This window comes from Gymnoscopelus microlampas (genome assembly GCF_963454915.1).
Source record: "Gymnoscopelus microlampas genome assembly, chromosome: 14".
Lineage (NCBI taxonomy): Eukaryota > Metazoa > Chordata > Actinopteri > Myctophiformes > Myctophidae > Gymnoscopelus > Gymnoscopelus microlampas.
Genome location: NC_139951.1, coordinates 47,821,288 through 47,835,863, shown reverse-complemented (window position 1 = coordinate 47,835,863; position 14,576 = coordinate 47,821,288). Strand labels below are relative to the sequence as shown.

General features: G+C 43.2%; 2 protein-coding genes across 5 annotated transcripts in view; both read right to left on the bottom strand.

Annotated features, from left to right (window-relative positions):
• Positions 1-14,576, bottom strand: part of LOC311060805 (leucine zipper putative tumor suppressor 2 homolog) — a 94,179-nt gene that overhangs the window by 26,539 nt on the left and 53,064 nt on the right. The gene's annotated exons all lie outside the window — the stretch shown is intronic.
• On the bottom strand, positions 10,542-11,612 carry LOC311060275 (kelch domain-containing protein 3-like; the record flags this gene model as incomplete). The annotated part of the gene is made up of 2 exons (XM_084078411.1): positions 10,542-10,727; positions 10,920-11,612. The coding sequence occupies 2 exons, from the start codon at positions 11,610-11,612 to the stop codon at positions 10,542-10,544; spliced, it is 879 nt and encodes a 292-aa protein (XP_083934537.1).

Genomic DNA, 14,576 nt, shown 5'->3' with positions numbered 1-14,576 from the left:
ACACACACACACACACACACACACACACACACACACACACACACACACACACACACACACACACACACACACACACACACACACACACACACACACACACACACACACAGCGCTGTCAGGACTCCAACCCTGTAGCTCTCTGCCACAGGGTTTTTGGAAACACTTCCATGTGTCTGCCGGTCAAAGCATTATAAGGACAAAGTAACAAGATGAAAGATAGAACAGTTACCAAGTCTTAATTAGAATTTGAACGATACATACAGCTTTCGGGCATTAAAAGACAATTTAAAAGCAATTTCGACTTCAGCTTGTAGACGGGTATTTTTTTTTGGAAAATGTTAGTTTATTTTGCATAATTTATTTGTGTATTACTCGTTTGTTGCTCATTGTATAACTAAGTTAAATGTTCTTTTGAACTAAACCGGTGGCAGCGGTCTACTCTGGAACCATGCAAGTCGGGAACGATGCACATTGGGAATGCATGCCTCACCTGGTTATGTAATACCTGTTATACCTGTCTGTCTGTCTGTCTGTCTGTCTGTCTGTCTGTCTGTCTGTCTGTGTCCCTTTTATGTGCCATGTATGGAGATCTCTGTATCTGTCTGTCCTTGTCCTTTTTATGCCCATATACGGGGAAGTTTGTTATCCTCACCTATTTTTCCACCTATTTTCAACTATTATCTTTGTATAATTGGTCCTCACTAATGCTCATTATAATATGGTACGATTTCAATCTACTCTGTGTCTCAGCGGAGGGCTGTGGACAGCCTGCCTACCAGTGACATCATCAATTGGGTTTCCAAGCTAATATAAACTACAGTCTTTCCTCCTGGAGAGTCATAGCATGCTGAAATAGAAGCCATTGTTCTTGGATTAATACAAATAAATAAATACAAACTAGACCCAAACAAGTGAAAATAGCCGATCTACAAGCTCACAACACGTCGCGATGCAAAGTGTTGTGAGCTTGTAGATATTTTCTTTATTTCTCGATGGAATCCCTTTGATTGTTTAGTATTTAATAGTAATAGTTACTTAAATATTTGTTGTTTTTCTTTCTGATCAAACAAAGAGATAAAAAAAGGGGGCATTTTCTCGCGACCCATAAAAACGTGTCCGCGACCCAAAAATGTGTCCCCGAACCAGTGTTTGGGAAACAGTACCGTCTAACAGATAAAGTGAATATAAGCTCTAATCCGTGTGGAAGGACTGCTCATGACTTGCACATATACTTATCTAGAGAAAAGCACAGGACGCTTCTTAGTCTAAGTTTCCCCTCTGGTGTTGTCATGACGATTAGGGGCCTCAAACAAAAAGAAGGGGGGGGGGGCGTGTAGTGAAAGAGATGATAGGGAGAGCGGGACCTCTTCTAAAGCATCTTAAAGCCTCCTAGACTCCAATGGAAAGTCTATCCTATCCATTGGAAAGACATTTCCTGAACAGTAACAGTGTTGAACATACAAGGTTTCCAGCTGACAGCGGGCATCATATCAGTGGGTTATGAGTGATGGATGATGGATGGATGGATGAAGGATGAAGGTATGAATGATGGATGAAGGCCATCAGGTTCTCTGGTGACAACAATCTATATGCCAGCGAATATGTTAACCCATTCAATCCAGGAACGCATACTGTGTCATTTTAGATTTTTTTAGCCATTATTTCATACTTTGGGGCTATTCAAAAATAGCAGATCTACAAGCTCGTAGAGCGTGCTGCGCTACATCAATACTGACAAACATTTGTCTTGCACTGCTGCATCGTGGCACTTTAAGCAGCAGTCTCATGCCATCATTATAAGATACATTGAGTTTCTGCATACTGCTCTTTCTGTTGCGTCGCCACAAGTGGGCAGTATACATAGGTATCACAGAAGCTGAACACATACTAAACTTACAAACAATCGTGTTAGCTTGTGCTAACATATCGAACTGGAGGTCCTTGATATGAAGAGGGTTTGAGCACCAGTGTGGTAGACTAGAGGAGAGGGTCTCAGCTGACCACAACCAAGGAGAGAGAGAGAGAGAGAGAGAGAGAGAGCAGTTGGTGTCAGCTGGCCCGCTTTGTCTGGGAAAGTCCTTGAAGGTATTACTGGTCAGTCACAGTCACTTAACACACACACACACACACGCACGCACGCACACACACACACACACACACACACACACACACACACACACACACACACACACACACACACACACACACACACACACACACACACACACACACACACACACACACACACACACACACACACACACACACACACACACACACACACACAGAGGGCTGGTCAGCTGACATGGTGGCTCAGAAGTAAAGGCTCTAATGGTCAATTATTGCATTAACCACTTTCATCCCTATTTTTGGGGGCCTGTCGTTATAGGTGAACATAACATGAAGAATTCAAAGAATTTCAAATATAGGACTACAAGAGGGTCTGTGTGTGTGTGTGTGTGTGTGTGTGTGTGTGTGTGCGTGGGGAAACACTGCTGTAGAGCAGAGGTTCTCAAAGTGCCTTTCTGTCATGTATTTCTATGATGAAGACCAGTGGTGTACAGTAACCAAGTACATTTACTCAAGTAAGCTACTCAACTATTAGTATTTCTACATTGCATAATTGATACTTTTACTCAAGTAAAACAAGTGAGTACTTTTTCCACCACTGATAAAGACACAGTGGTGAGCTCCTCCTCCAGCGTGTCTTGGCTTGGCGCCCTGGTGAGCTTCAGGCAGACAATAGTTGAACTCTTGGACAGGAGCTCCGGGTCATTAGATCCTCCCGATTATGTCTGACAACCCGCTAATTTACGTTCCAGACGTTGAATGGTTAATACAACCATGAGAAGTCTGTGTTTACGGTGGTTTCGGCCAGGCTGTTTGTGCTGATAATAACACAGATGACAGGCGTGACGTGGCATTGGTCTGACGGGCCATTGTTCCGGAATATAATTGGTCCGACGGCCCAAAAACGGCACCCCAACCATAACCCCAACCATAACCTTACAAAAACTATGTTTCACCTAATCATAATCTCATAAAAACTATGCCTAAACCCAGTGGTGTAAAAAGTACTCATATGTTTTGTTTAAAGGAAAATTTTGGACTAAGGTTTTCTTACCTTTTCTATGATGTTATGATATCTTAGGATGAATGGTACAGTAGAAAAATGTCATAACTCCATCCCGGTTGCGCCACGGCTTAAAACATGCGCGGATAGGCCTTGTGTTAGATTGCGTATTTTAATAGCTTTGTTTTGGTGAGATCTGACGTTCATAGTGACAGAACACTGTAAAAAAAAAAAAAAAAAAACCTAAGTCTCGCTAGACGAGATTGAAATCTCGAGATTTCAATCTCGTCTAGCGAGACTTAGGTTTTCTTTTTTTTCTTTTTTTTTTGGTTGCATAGTGTTCTGTCACTATGAACGTCAGATCAGCTAGGAAAATAGCCGATCTACAAGCTCACAATGCGACACATTGTGAGCTTGTAGATCTGCTATTTTCAAATGGCCGAAATGTATATAGGGCTGAAGTGGTTACTGTATGTTTTGTAATAATAATCTAAATCTACAGTAAATAAATCTAAGTAACGAGTAACTAAAGTTTTCATAATTGTTAGTGGAGGTTCGACCATTGCGGGCGTCGATAAACACTGCGTGTGAGCAATCTGGACAAGATGATACACAGAGTACTCAGTGCTCCTAAAAAACTGCTTTCTGTCTGTGGACCCCGGCCTCTTGATATGTATAACCCTCAGAGTTATTATGGGGGTCCTTGACATTTAAAAAGGTTTGAGAACCACTGAGAACCAGAGCTTAACACACTGTTGATGAAACGGGGAAATGAAGTCCACATTGTGGTCTTAAACGCCTCCAGATGGCAGAGATCACTGCTGGCTGACTGACAGCTCTGTACAGTGTGTAGGAGTGGACTCACACACACACACACACACACACACACACACACACACACACACACACACTTATGTAACTTCCTGTGTCTGGACGCACAAATTGCCGTGTAATGCTCTGACATGCATGAGAGCAGAGAAGCAGCAAAACGCTCTGAAAGACTCCCGTACAAAGATGCTATCTCCTTGAATAGTTTATGTATGTATAATCTCTCAAGAACAGATTCTGCTCTGCGTTGGAATCTGTCGGGGAGGTTCGTCATAAACGTGTACGCAATGGGCGTGCCTTCAGATCAGGAAGCAGGCCGTGCTTTACCCAATCAAATGTAGTGGCCGGGATTCACGTGTCCGTCAATCCTTCCCTACTAGAAACAAACCGAAACTAATTTAACAATAGCGTCCTCGGAGCAGACAAAACCACGGAAAGATATTCACATTTTAACGTGCTCTTTCATCATAGAAACAAGTGGGCTTATAACCAAAACCATCCATGTTCTCTGGGAGAAGTGGTGTTAGTGTTACCGTGTAGAAATATCGTTAGTGGGAATGAAAACATAGTCGCACCACCGGAAGTGATGCGCTGAAGGCAGACCAAAACCCTGGTTTCCTTGCGCATGTGTGCTCCGTTTTCTTCCTCCCAGAGCTAACTGACATAGTGTCAAACAGCAGAGGTCGCTGTTTTTCCTTGTCAGTTGGCAAGGGGTTCCCCTTGCCAACTGAGCAAAAGCACAAAAGTGAGCAAAAGTACTTTGAGCAAAAGTACAAAAGTATTGTTATAAAAAGGTACCAACAGTAGACAGTACTCATTATGCAGAATGCAAATCTTTTGAAAATAGCAGATCTACAAGCTCACAATGCAACGCATTGTGAGCTTGTAGATCGCCTGTTTTCAAATGGCCAAAATGCATACAGTGGTCAATGTATGTTTTGTAATAATAATCAAAATCTACAAAGTAATTAGTAACTAAAGTTTCGAAATAATTGTAGTCGAGTAAAAGTACAATATTTGCCTCTGAGAGTAGTGGAGTAGAAGTAAAAGTACTGAAAATTGGAAATACTCCAGTAAAGCAAAAATACCTAAAAGTTGCACTACAATACTTGATGTTTTTCTTTTTATCTTTGAACACTGTTGAGGAAGCTTTAAGTACAAGAATGTCACTGTCTATAGCGCTAAAACCAGTCCTGGTACACTTGACGGAAATTCTCTTGTAATACACTAAACAATAGGTCACCAATGCTGGTGTAACCGGAGTGAAATGGGCGAAAACCAAAGCAATACGAGTCGAGGACTTTGTTTGCGTTTAAACTTTAGATAACAGTACAATACAAAGATACAAAGATGATAGACAATATTTGGACTTATATCTTCGCCAGGTAGCTATACAATTTACAATAATAATTACAATTTAAGCATTTTACATTACATTACATTACATTACAGTCATTTAGCAGACGCTTTTATCCAAAGCGACTTACAATAAGTGCAATCAACAAAGGTAGGGAACGAAAGCTACTAATCACCAGAGGTTATAAGTGCATTTTCTGCAATAACAAGCAACCAAGAGCATACCTAGCGCTAAGGTAAAAGTGCAATATATCAGCTACCTATTTCCTTAAACAGATGAGACAAAGTAGTCAAATGAGCAGGAGCTAAAAACAAATAATTGTATTGACTAAACAAGATCCAATAAACAATTCAACAATAAAACAAGCATTCGTACAACTAGTTAACAACAAGTAGGCCAGGCAAAGAGGAAGGGTAGTGTTTCCTGAAGAGGTGGGTTTTCAGCCTGCGGCGAAAGATGGGCAGTGACTCTGCTGTCCTGACATCAGTGGGAAGTTCATTCCACCACTGTGGGGCCAGAACAGAAAAAAGTCGTGACCGTGTCGATCGACCAGAAGGACCGTTGAGAGGCGGGGGAGTCAGTCGCCCCTTGGTGGCCGACCGGAGTGGTCGGGAAGGGTTGTGGGGCGTTGTGAGCTTGTAGATCGGCTATTTTTTGGCTAAAGAACTCCTCAGAAAAAGAATGCTAGGGTTCAAGTATCGTGAGCTTGTAGATCTGCTATTTTTGGCTAAAGTTCTCCTCAGAAAAGGGATGCTAGGGTTCTATGCTAGGATAGAACCCTATGCTAGGATGCTAGTGGTTAAAGTAAAAAAAAAAAAAATCATGTCACACAAAGATTTGGCGGACCCCCTGTAGTAACACTGAGGACCCCCTAGGGGTCCCGGACCCCCTGTTGAAGACCCCTGCTCTAAACAATTATTCTTCAAAGCTAAAGTGCACAACACCAAGATTCCAAGTCCAACCTTACTTTAACTATTACTATTAGTCTAGCTATTTAACTCTAAGAATAGTCCTCCTTGGAAAGTAGGTACTTTCAAAATGTCAACAGGTGTACAACAGCATTTTACACCTGTTTTATATTTTCCCTACAAGGTTGTAGTTTTCATGGAAAGGGAAGAAGAATAGAGAGAGAGAGAGAGAACAAGAAAACAGGTCACATTATTCAGATATTCCTGATATGAGTGAGTGCAGTGAAATAGATAAAAATGAAAGGAGGTCAGATATTCCAAGAAAAAAGGCGATGTGTGAGACAGCTAAACTAGCAGCTAAATAAAATGTATGGTGCCCTGATGTACTCACCTTTCTATCCCCGTGAGGACATCTGGCCCTCACTAAGTAGGCTACAAATGTAAGTACTGTGCTCACACACACACACATGCACGCGCACGCACACACACACACACACACACGCACGCACGCACGCACGCACGCAAAAGAAAATGGCCGATCTACAAGTTCACAACGTGTCGCATCGCGACGCATTGTGAACTTGTAGATCTGCTATTTTCAAATAGCCTATGTATAAAATAGGGCTGAAGTGGTTAATGTATGTTTTATTATGTAATAATTTATATCTGCAAAGTAACTAGTAACTAAAGTTTTCAAATAATTGTAGTGGAGTAAAAGTACAATATTTGCCTCTGAGATGTAGTGGAGTAGAAGTAAAAGTATTGCAAATTGGAAATACTCCAGTAAAGTAAGAATACCTCAAAATGTTACTTAAGTACAGCACTTGAGTAAATGTACTTAGTTACTTTACACCACTTTACAGCCCTCACAAAGTAGGCTACAAATGTAAGTACTGTGCTCTCTCTCACACACACACACACACACACACACACGCGTGCCCGCACACACACACACACACACACACACACACACACGCGTGCCCGCACACACACACACACACACACACACACACACACACACACACACACACACACACACACACACACACACACACACACACACACACACACACACACACACGCACGCACACACACGTCAGGGACACAAGCGTACAGTGTTGACGGCCCTTTGCTGAAGTGCATAGTCACACAAAAACGTGCTTTCAGAGCAAAGCGAGGTCCTAAAAAAGGTCCTAAGGCCCTCTCTTTGTTAGCTGCCAACCCATAAACACACATCCAGGGCTCTAAAAATATAGCGGCCGCATCAGGTGATGATGATGATGTGTCCCGACTCTGTTTTACTGCCACTAAAACTCAATTTATCCACTTAACCCATTAAGGGTTGTGTCATTTTTAGATTTGAGCTAAAAAGCATTATTTTACACTTTGGGCTATTCAAAAATAGCAGATATACAAGCTCATAGCGCGGCACCGAGTGCCGCACTACGAGCTTGTATATCTGCTATTTTTGAAAAATCGTGAAAATGTGTGCAAATCTTTGAAATATACATTTTTTTAAAGCGAACATTTTTAACTCAAATCTTTGTTTCTGGGGGGTCCCTGGAACAAAATATTTTGATGGGGGTCCGCGGCCAAATACATATAATTTTGGGGGTCCTTGACATGAAAAAGATTGAGCACCACTGATATAGAAACATACGTTTTTCAGAAAACTGTTGAGATTTAGGAGACATGTAGAATCGGCTTCAGGTCTCAATGGGTTAAAGCCCCTTATTTCTATACTTTATATACTTAGAATACAGCGTAGCGATAGTTCATGTATAGACACGGAAGGCTCAGGAGGTTTATATGCTACGTTTACTCTCCCCGGACCCCCCCCCCCGGACCCCCCCCCCCGGACCCCCCCCCCACCCCCCATTCATTCGCTAACAAGCTAATTCATTCATACTCCCACCAGCCAGTATACGTTCAACCTCACGCCATTCTCATTTGCTACAAGCACACTCACTCACGCCCTCATTCCCTCAGCGGTTCATTTAAGCAGCCTCTGTGCTCAGTAAATGGTTATATATCATACATGGGCAACTGGCGGCCCGGGGGCCACATGCGGACCCTCACCTTCACTTAATGCGGCCCGCAGGTTAATATCGGAATATTGATATATAATTGATTTCAGCTGTTACCATTCCAAACATGCAAACATGACCCGCTTTAAATACTTCAGTCTATATTAGTAGCTTAATGACTAGTATTACAATTATATAATCTTTTTGATGTGCAATTTATTTGTGTTTAAGTTCATAAAGTAAAAATAAGTATAACTAAATGCATTTGAAAAAAAAACAATCTGGATTCCAATTCAAAAATAGCAAAAAGAGCAGATCTACAAGCTCAAAACGTGTCGCATTGCGACGCGTTTTGAGCTTGTAGATCTGCTATTTTTGTGTGACTTGTTTTGCTACTTTTGTAGAATGGTAAACGAAAAAAGTAAACATTTTGAGATAAGAGGTGTCTGCTCGACAGTATACTGTAATGCAATATGGCCCTCTGGAGTGAGTGTGTAAATATAGTGGCCCTCTCCATCATCAAAGTTGCATCACCCCTGTTATATAATGCAATATGGTAAATGGTTAATAAATGGTATTGGCTATTCCTGAGCTGAAGTGTCTAAATGAACCGCCTCAAATGACAGATATAGAGATGCGGGGCAGAACGTGGTTAAAGGGGTCGGTCGCCACCAAAAAAAAGAAAAGAAATATTACCGGTTCAAACCGTGACATGTGTGAGGCGAAGAACGCGTCTGGGCATGCCCCTCGTGGGCTTCAATGAGACGTCAGTACACACACACACACACACATGTGCGCGCACACACACACACACACACACGCACACACACGCACACACACGTACCCTGGGCACACACACACACACACCCTGGGCGCGTGCGTGCGTGCGTGCGTGCGTGCGTGCGTGCGTGCGTGCGTGCGTGCGTGCGTGCGTGCGTGCGTGCGTGCGTGCGTGCGTGCGTCATTCCTGCATGAGACGATTTAGCCTGGAGTATATTAAAAAGTTAATAGGCTATTCTTCTCATTTAGCGCTAAAAAATGTACGGACCAAGATACAACGTCTTTGATACAGTTTTGCTGTAATCCCTACAGGTGTTTTTATTTAAAAGTAAAGATAAATAAATAATCCCCCCGTCATCTTCCATCCCCAATTTCTCTCTACGTCTATCTCTCACCCTTTATCTCTCTTTCTCTTTAACAGCCCTTTTCTCTCTCTCTCAACCTCACTTTCTCTCTATCTCTCTCTCTCTCAACCATCCTCCTCCACCATCTTCCCATACCCAATTTCTCACTACGTCTCTCTCTCTCTCTCTCTCTCTCTCCTCTCTCTCTCTCTCTCTCTCTCTCTCTCTCTCTCTCTCTCTCTCTCTCTCTCTCTCTCTCTCTCTCGTCTCTCTCTCTCTCTCTCTCTCTCTCTCGCTCTCTCTCTCTCTCTCTCTCTCTCCTCTCTCTCTCTCCTCTCTCTCTCTCTCTCTCTCTCTCTCTCTCCTCTCTTCTCTCTCTCTCACTCAGCTGGCACACAGTGACATGGTAGAAAGTGGAACAAGGGGAGAATGAAAAGTGTGACAAAGTTATTTCGGGTCCACAGACAACCTAGCTTCTCCCTGGGCCAAAGACCTGTTGTGCTGCCCTGAGACACACACACACACACACACACACACACACACACACACACACAACACACACACACACACACACACACACACACACACACACACACACACACACACACACACACACACAAAAACATGATGAATCATTCTGTACTCTATAGCAGTGTGTTCTTAAAGTGGGGTCCGGGGACCCCCAGGGGTCCTTGATGGGGTTCCAGGGGGGTCCCCAGTTAAAGTATATATATAGCATATATCCTAGAGAACAGAACAAAAAAAGTGTGGTCGTCACCACCAAACAAACTATTGACTTGACTCAATAGATGGGTAAAAAAAAGGGTACAGGACCATGGGTCCATTTGGTTGCGTTCGGGGACACTGGAGAGAGCAACCTGGTATTAACCCGTTTAGACCTGGAATGCATCTGTGTCACTTTAGATTTCTTTGGCTATTCAAAAATTCCATACTGCTATTTCGCTAGCCAATCACAGTCCTGAATTCGCAAATTCAGCCAATTACATTACAGCTAGTGGTGATGACACTAGCTGTAATGTGATTGGCTGACTTTGCAAAAGTATAGATTTGCATTGACTGTGGAAGGGTTAGGGTTGTAGACTGCGTTGTAGACTATTGGCCAATCACGGTACAGGATTGGTCAGTGTCTTGTTTATATCTATTTTATCCTTTGGGTTCTATCAGTCATGGCTGCCAGTTCCCACGTGATGTCGTGTGGGGAGTTCAGGACCGATCCAGACGGTACTGGATAACCGCTAGCTTGGATAACGTCTTCAGACTAGGACCCAAGTCTAGGACGTACAACCGGTCATCGAAATAGTCTGATCCAAAGAGGATGACACGATCTCCCACCGTGCAACAGCGGCCCTCGACCATCTCCGACGGGCCTTCCCGCTTGGGCTTCACCTCCTTCCAGGAGAAGGTCTCTGGATTGAATTTCCACATATCACTGAAGGTTAGGCTAAGCCTACCGCTTTTGTGACCACCAAATACGTACAGCTCTCCATTGTAGGTAAAGGCTGACTGATGAATGCGTTCTGCCGTAGGAAGCTGTGCAGAAGGTGGCGTGCTCAGCCAGTGGTCGGTCTCTGTGTCAAACACTCTGATGCTGTTGTAGGCGACCCCCGCGTCCTCCAATCTCTTCTTTGTCCAGATGCCCCCCTTTGTCCCCCTGAACCGGATGTTTGTATTTCCCTGGCCCGGAAATACAAACATCTTTGTCCCGATGATGGTGGCGGAGTGACCGTATGAATAACACGGTGGAGTTCCTCCGGTGTTAATTGAAGACCAGACCATCGCGTCGGTCTCCAGCTTGTACGTGCCATTAGTGACACTAGCCGGCGAGATGTGTCCTCCGTGGACATACATGACCTTCCCCAGGACGCAGGCCGAGTGGCCCCAGCTCCTCTCCGGAACGGTCCCGGAAGTCCTCGGTTTGAACCATGTGTGGGTGTCGACATCAAACGCATGAAGAAAGTTGTCGCAAAGAGAACCGACGCCATCCCGTCGACACCCTCCCCAGATGTAGACGGTGTCTTCTATCAGCACAGCAGTGTGGTGGTCCAGCCTGCAGGGAACTTCAAGGGCACGTTCTCCTCGTCTAGTTGTCGCCGGGGGCAACAACGTCCTCCATCGCAGAGACACTGTGTTGAAGATGTGCACATTTATGTGATTTATGTTCTCATCATAAATAATGTAACCTCCAAACGAGTACACCTTGTAACCCACTGTCACGGCAGCCTGATGATTTCCATACCTTGGCGCTCCTCTCACGTTCACTGTCCAGTTCAACATTTGACACACCAGCAACACACGGAATAAAAACTATTAGTGTCTCCCTCTGTGAAAAGAATGGAGTTTTATTACATGCGCCTCCATTTATATTGGATGCCAGTCTATGAGGTCGGTCATCTATGATGTCAGCATTGTGACATCATAGATATCCATATTTGGGCAAAGTTTCAGCCCAAGCCGCCTAGATATATGTTATACCTTTATTGATGCTATGGATGGGGGTGGGGGGATCCAGGCGCCAGAGACGGCACAGCAGTTTAAGTTACAGTTACAGGGCATTACAACTACTTTAAGATACAATCATTTGTATAAATCATTTGTAGGGGGGCACGGTGGCGCAGTCAGTAGCACTGTCGCCTCACAGCTAGAAGGTCCTGGGTCCGATTCCCGCCGGGGACGCTGTGGGCGTGTCTTCTCCTCCGCGTCATCAGCGCCCATACCCTAGGTGGGGTTGATGAAAGGGCCTACTCTGTGTGGAGTTTGCATGTTCTCCCCGTATCTCCTAGGGTAGTTAATACCCTCACAAAAACATGTAGTAATCCTGGTCGCTATACCGCCTCCCCCATGACAGCCGGGGCGCCTGATGGAGGGGAAGGGAACTGGTTGGAATAGCGTGTTCCTTCCACGCGCTACGTCCAACCAGGGAAACTCCCCCCTTTCAGGTGACAAGAAGGTCAGTTGGCTCTCATGCACTGAAGGAAGCATGAGCTCGGCCCTGGCCTCCCTGGCTGTGGGGGACTGGTGTAGCGCTGGTGTAGCGCTGGTGTAGCGCCCAGGATCACTTAGGAAATTGGCACCAGGTGAAAAAAATGGGTTACACAAATCGCGGGATAAAGAAGATACAGAAGATACAATCATTTATCACAATAAAAAACTAAATTTAACCCCGGATTTGAACTCGGTTTCCTGCGCAAGTGCTGATATTTTTTTTTTACCATTGAGCTAATAGAGCCGGCTAAAGAAGCATTCATTCTGCCCACTGTGTCTGACACACACACACACACACACACATTCCTGGAGAACTTTCCCTAGCCTGTCCCTGTCTTTGCTTTTGTTTCAGCGATAAGACACACAGAGAGAGAGAGAGAGAGAGAGAGAGAGAGAGACACTGAACCAATAGATCTTTGAACAGAGGAACTACAATTCCACACACACACACACACACACACACACACACACACACACACACACACACACACACACACACACACACACACACACACACACACACACACACACACACACACACACACACACCATACAAGGCTCCAACCTGCTCATCGAGAGCAGTTAGGGGTTCAGTGTCTTGCTCAACTGTGAGGGAGCCCGGGATCGAACCGGGAACCTTCCCTTTACAAGTTGCCGCGCCACTCTACCTCCTGAGCCACTGCCCCCCCCATCCCATGAGTCCATTGTATTTGCACTAATACAACAAAATCCACCCCCATATATGGAGATATGATGTCATCAACATGACAACATAGACTCCAAGTACTAGGTTTCATGTGTTGATATTTTATACTTCTAGAAACTCCACTACATCTCAGAGGCAAATACTGTACTTCTTACATTACATACATAAATATTCTTACATTTATTTCACAGCTTTAGTTACAGATTTTGATAATTGATAATTAAATTATTAACCAAACATCTTAGACATCTTTAATTATAGTCCAATAGAGCACCGAAGTCTGCCGTAATTTACACATCCTAGGTTTGTCTACCTGGTTCGTGGTTTTCCACCCCCATTCTGAATTCCCATAGACGTATTTAATATCGCGTCAAATAAGAACTGTGTTCCAAAAATAAACAAATGAACCTGGCGGTTTTACTCTTATGGATATGAAGCATCAACTGACGGCGAGAAAACGCTAATGTTACTTCCGCCGAATTAGTTACATTTTGGCCAGAAACAGACTGCATCAAATATGAGTGACTGACTATCATAAACAATACAGAACCTCCTCCCTGACAATATCGCTGAGACAGTTTGTTTATTATTGGACCACAATTATTATATGAGACGATTCTAAGATGACCCAATGTTATTCTCCATAGAGAAATTACTTTAAGAACCTGGGGATGAACGAGTGACGTCAGGACTTCTGTACTCTATAACATGACATTTGATTCTGAAATGGGCGTTCTACTTTTGGTATATTTTGATGCCAATACCTTTTTACTTTGACTTAAAGGGGACATACCACCAATTTTCAAACATTGAACTATGTCTTTAATACATCTTAGAGCTGTTGTGTGGAAATAAGACAAACGTCCCTCCCCCCTTCTATGGTGCCTAGAACTGGATAATGAGTGGTATACCCCTTTAAGTAAGAATATATTGTACCTTTTGAAGGCAGGACTTTTACTTGTATTTTTACACTGTGACAATGCAACTTTTGTTTTTGTTTTTAAGTTCAAAGTTCTAAAAGTGAGTCTTTTTTTTGTACTTAAGGTTTTAACTTAAGTAAAAGTATCAATACTGCAATGTAGAAACACTCTGTTACAAGTAAAAGTCCAGTAATCAATTTATTTTTCAGTAAAAGTCCAAAAGTATTGGTATCGAAATGTACTTAAAGTACAAAAGTAAAAGTACTCCTTATGCAGGATGTCCCATTTCACACATTTTCTAATAAATGTATAAAAACTTTTGAAAATAGCAGATGTACAAGCATTGTGAGCTTGTAGATCTGCTAAGTAGCTGAAGTATATATATATATATAAGTGGGTAATGTATGTTTTGTAATAATAATCCAAATAATCTACAAAGTAACTAAAGTTTTCAAATATTTGTAGTGGAGTAAAAGTATAACATTTGCCTCTGGGATGTAGTGGAGTAGAAGTAAAAGTACTGAAAATTGGAAGTGCTCCAGTAAAGCAAATAAATACCTCGAAATCGTACTTAAATACAGTACTTGAGTAGATGCACTTAGTTACTTTACACCACTGGTTCTTCTTCTT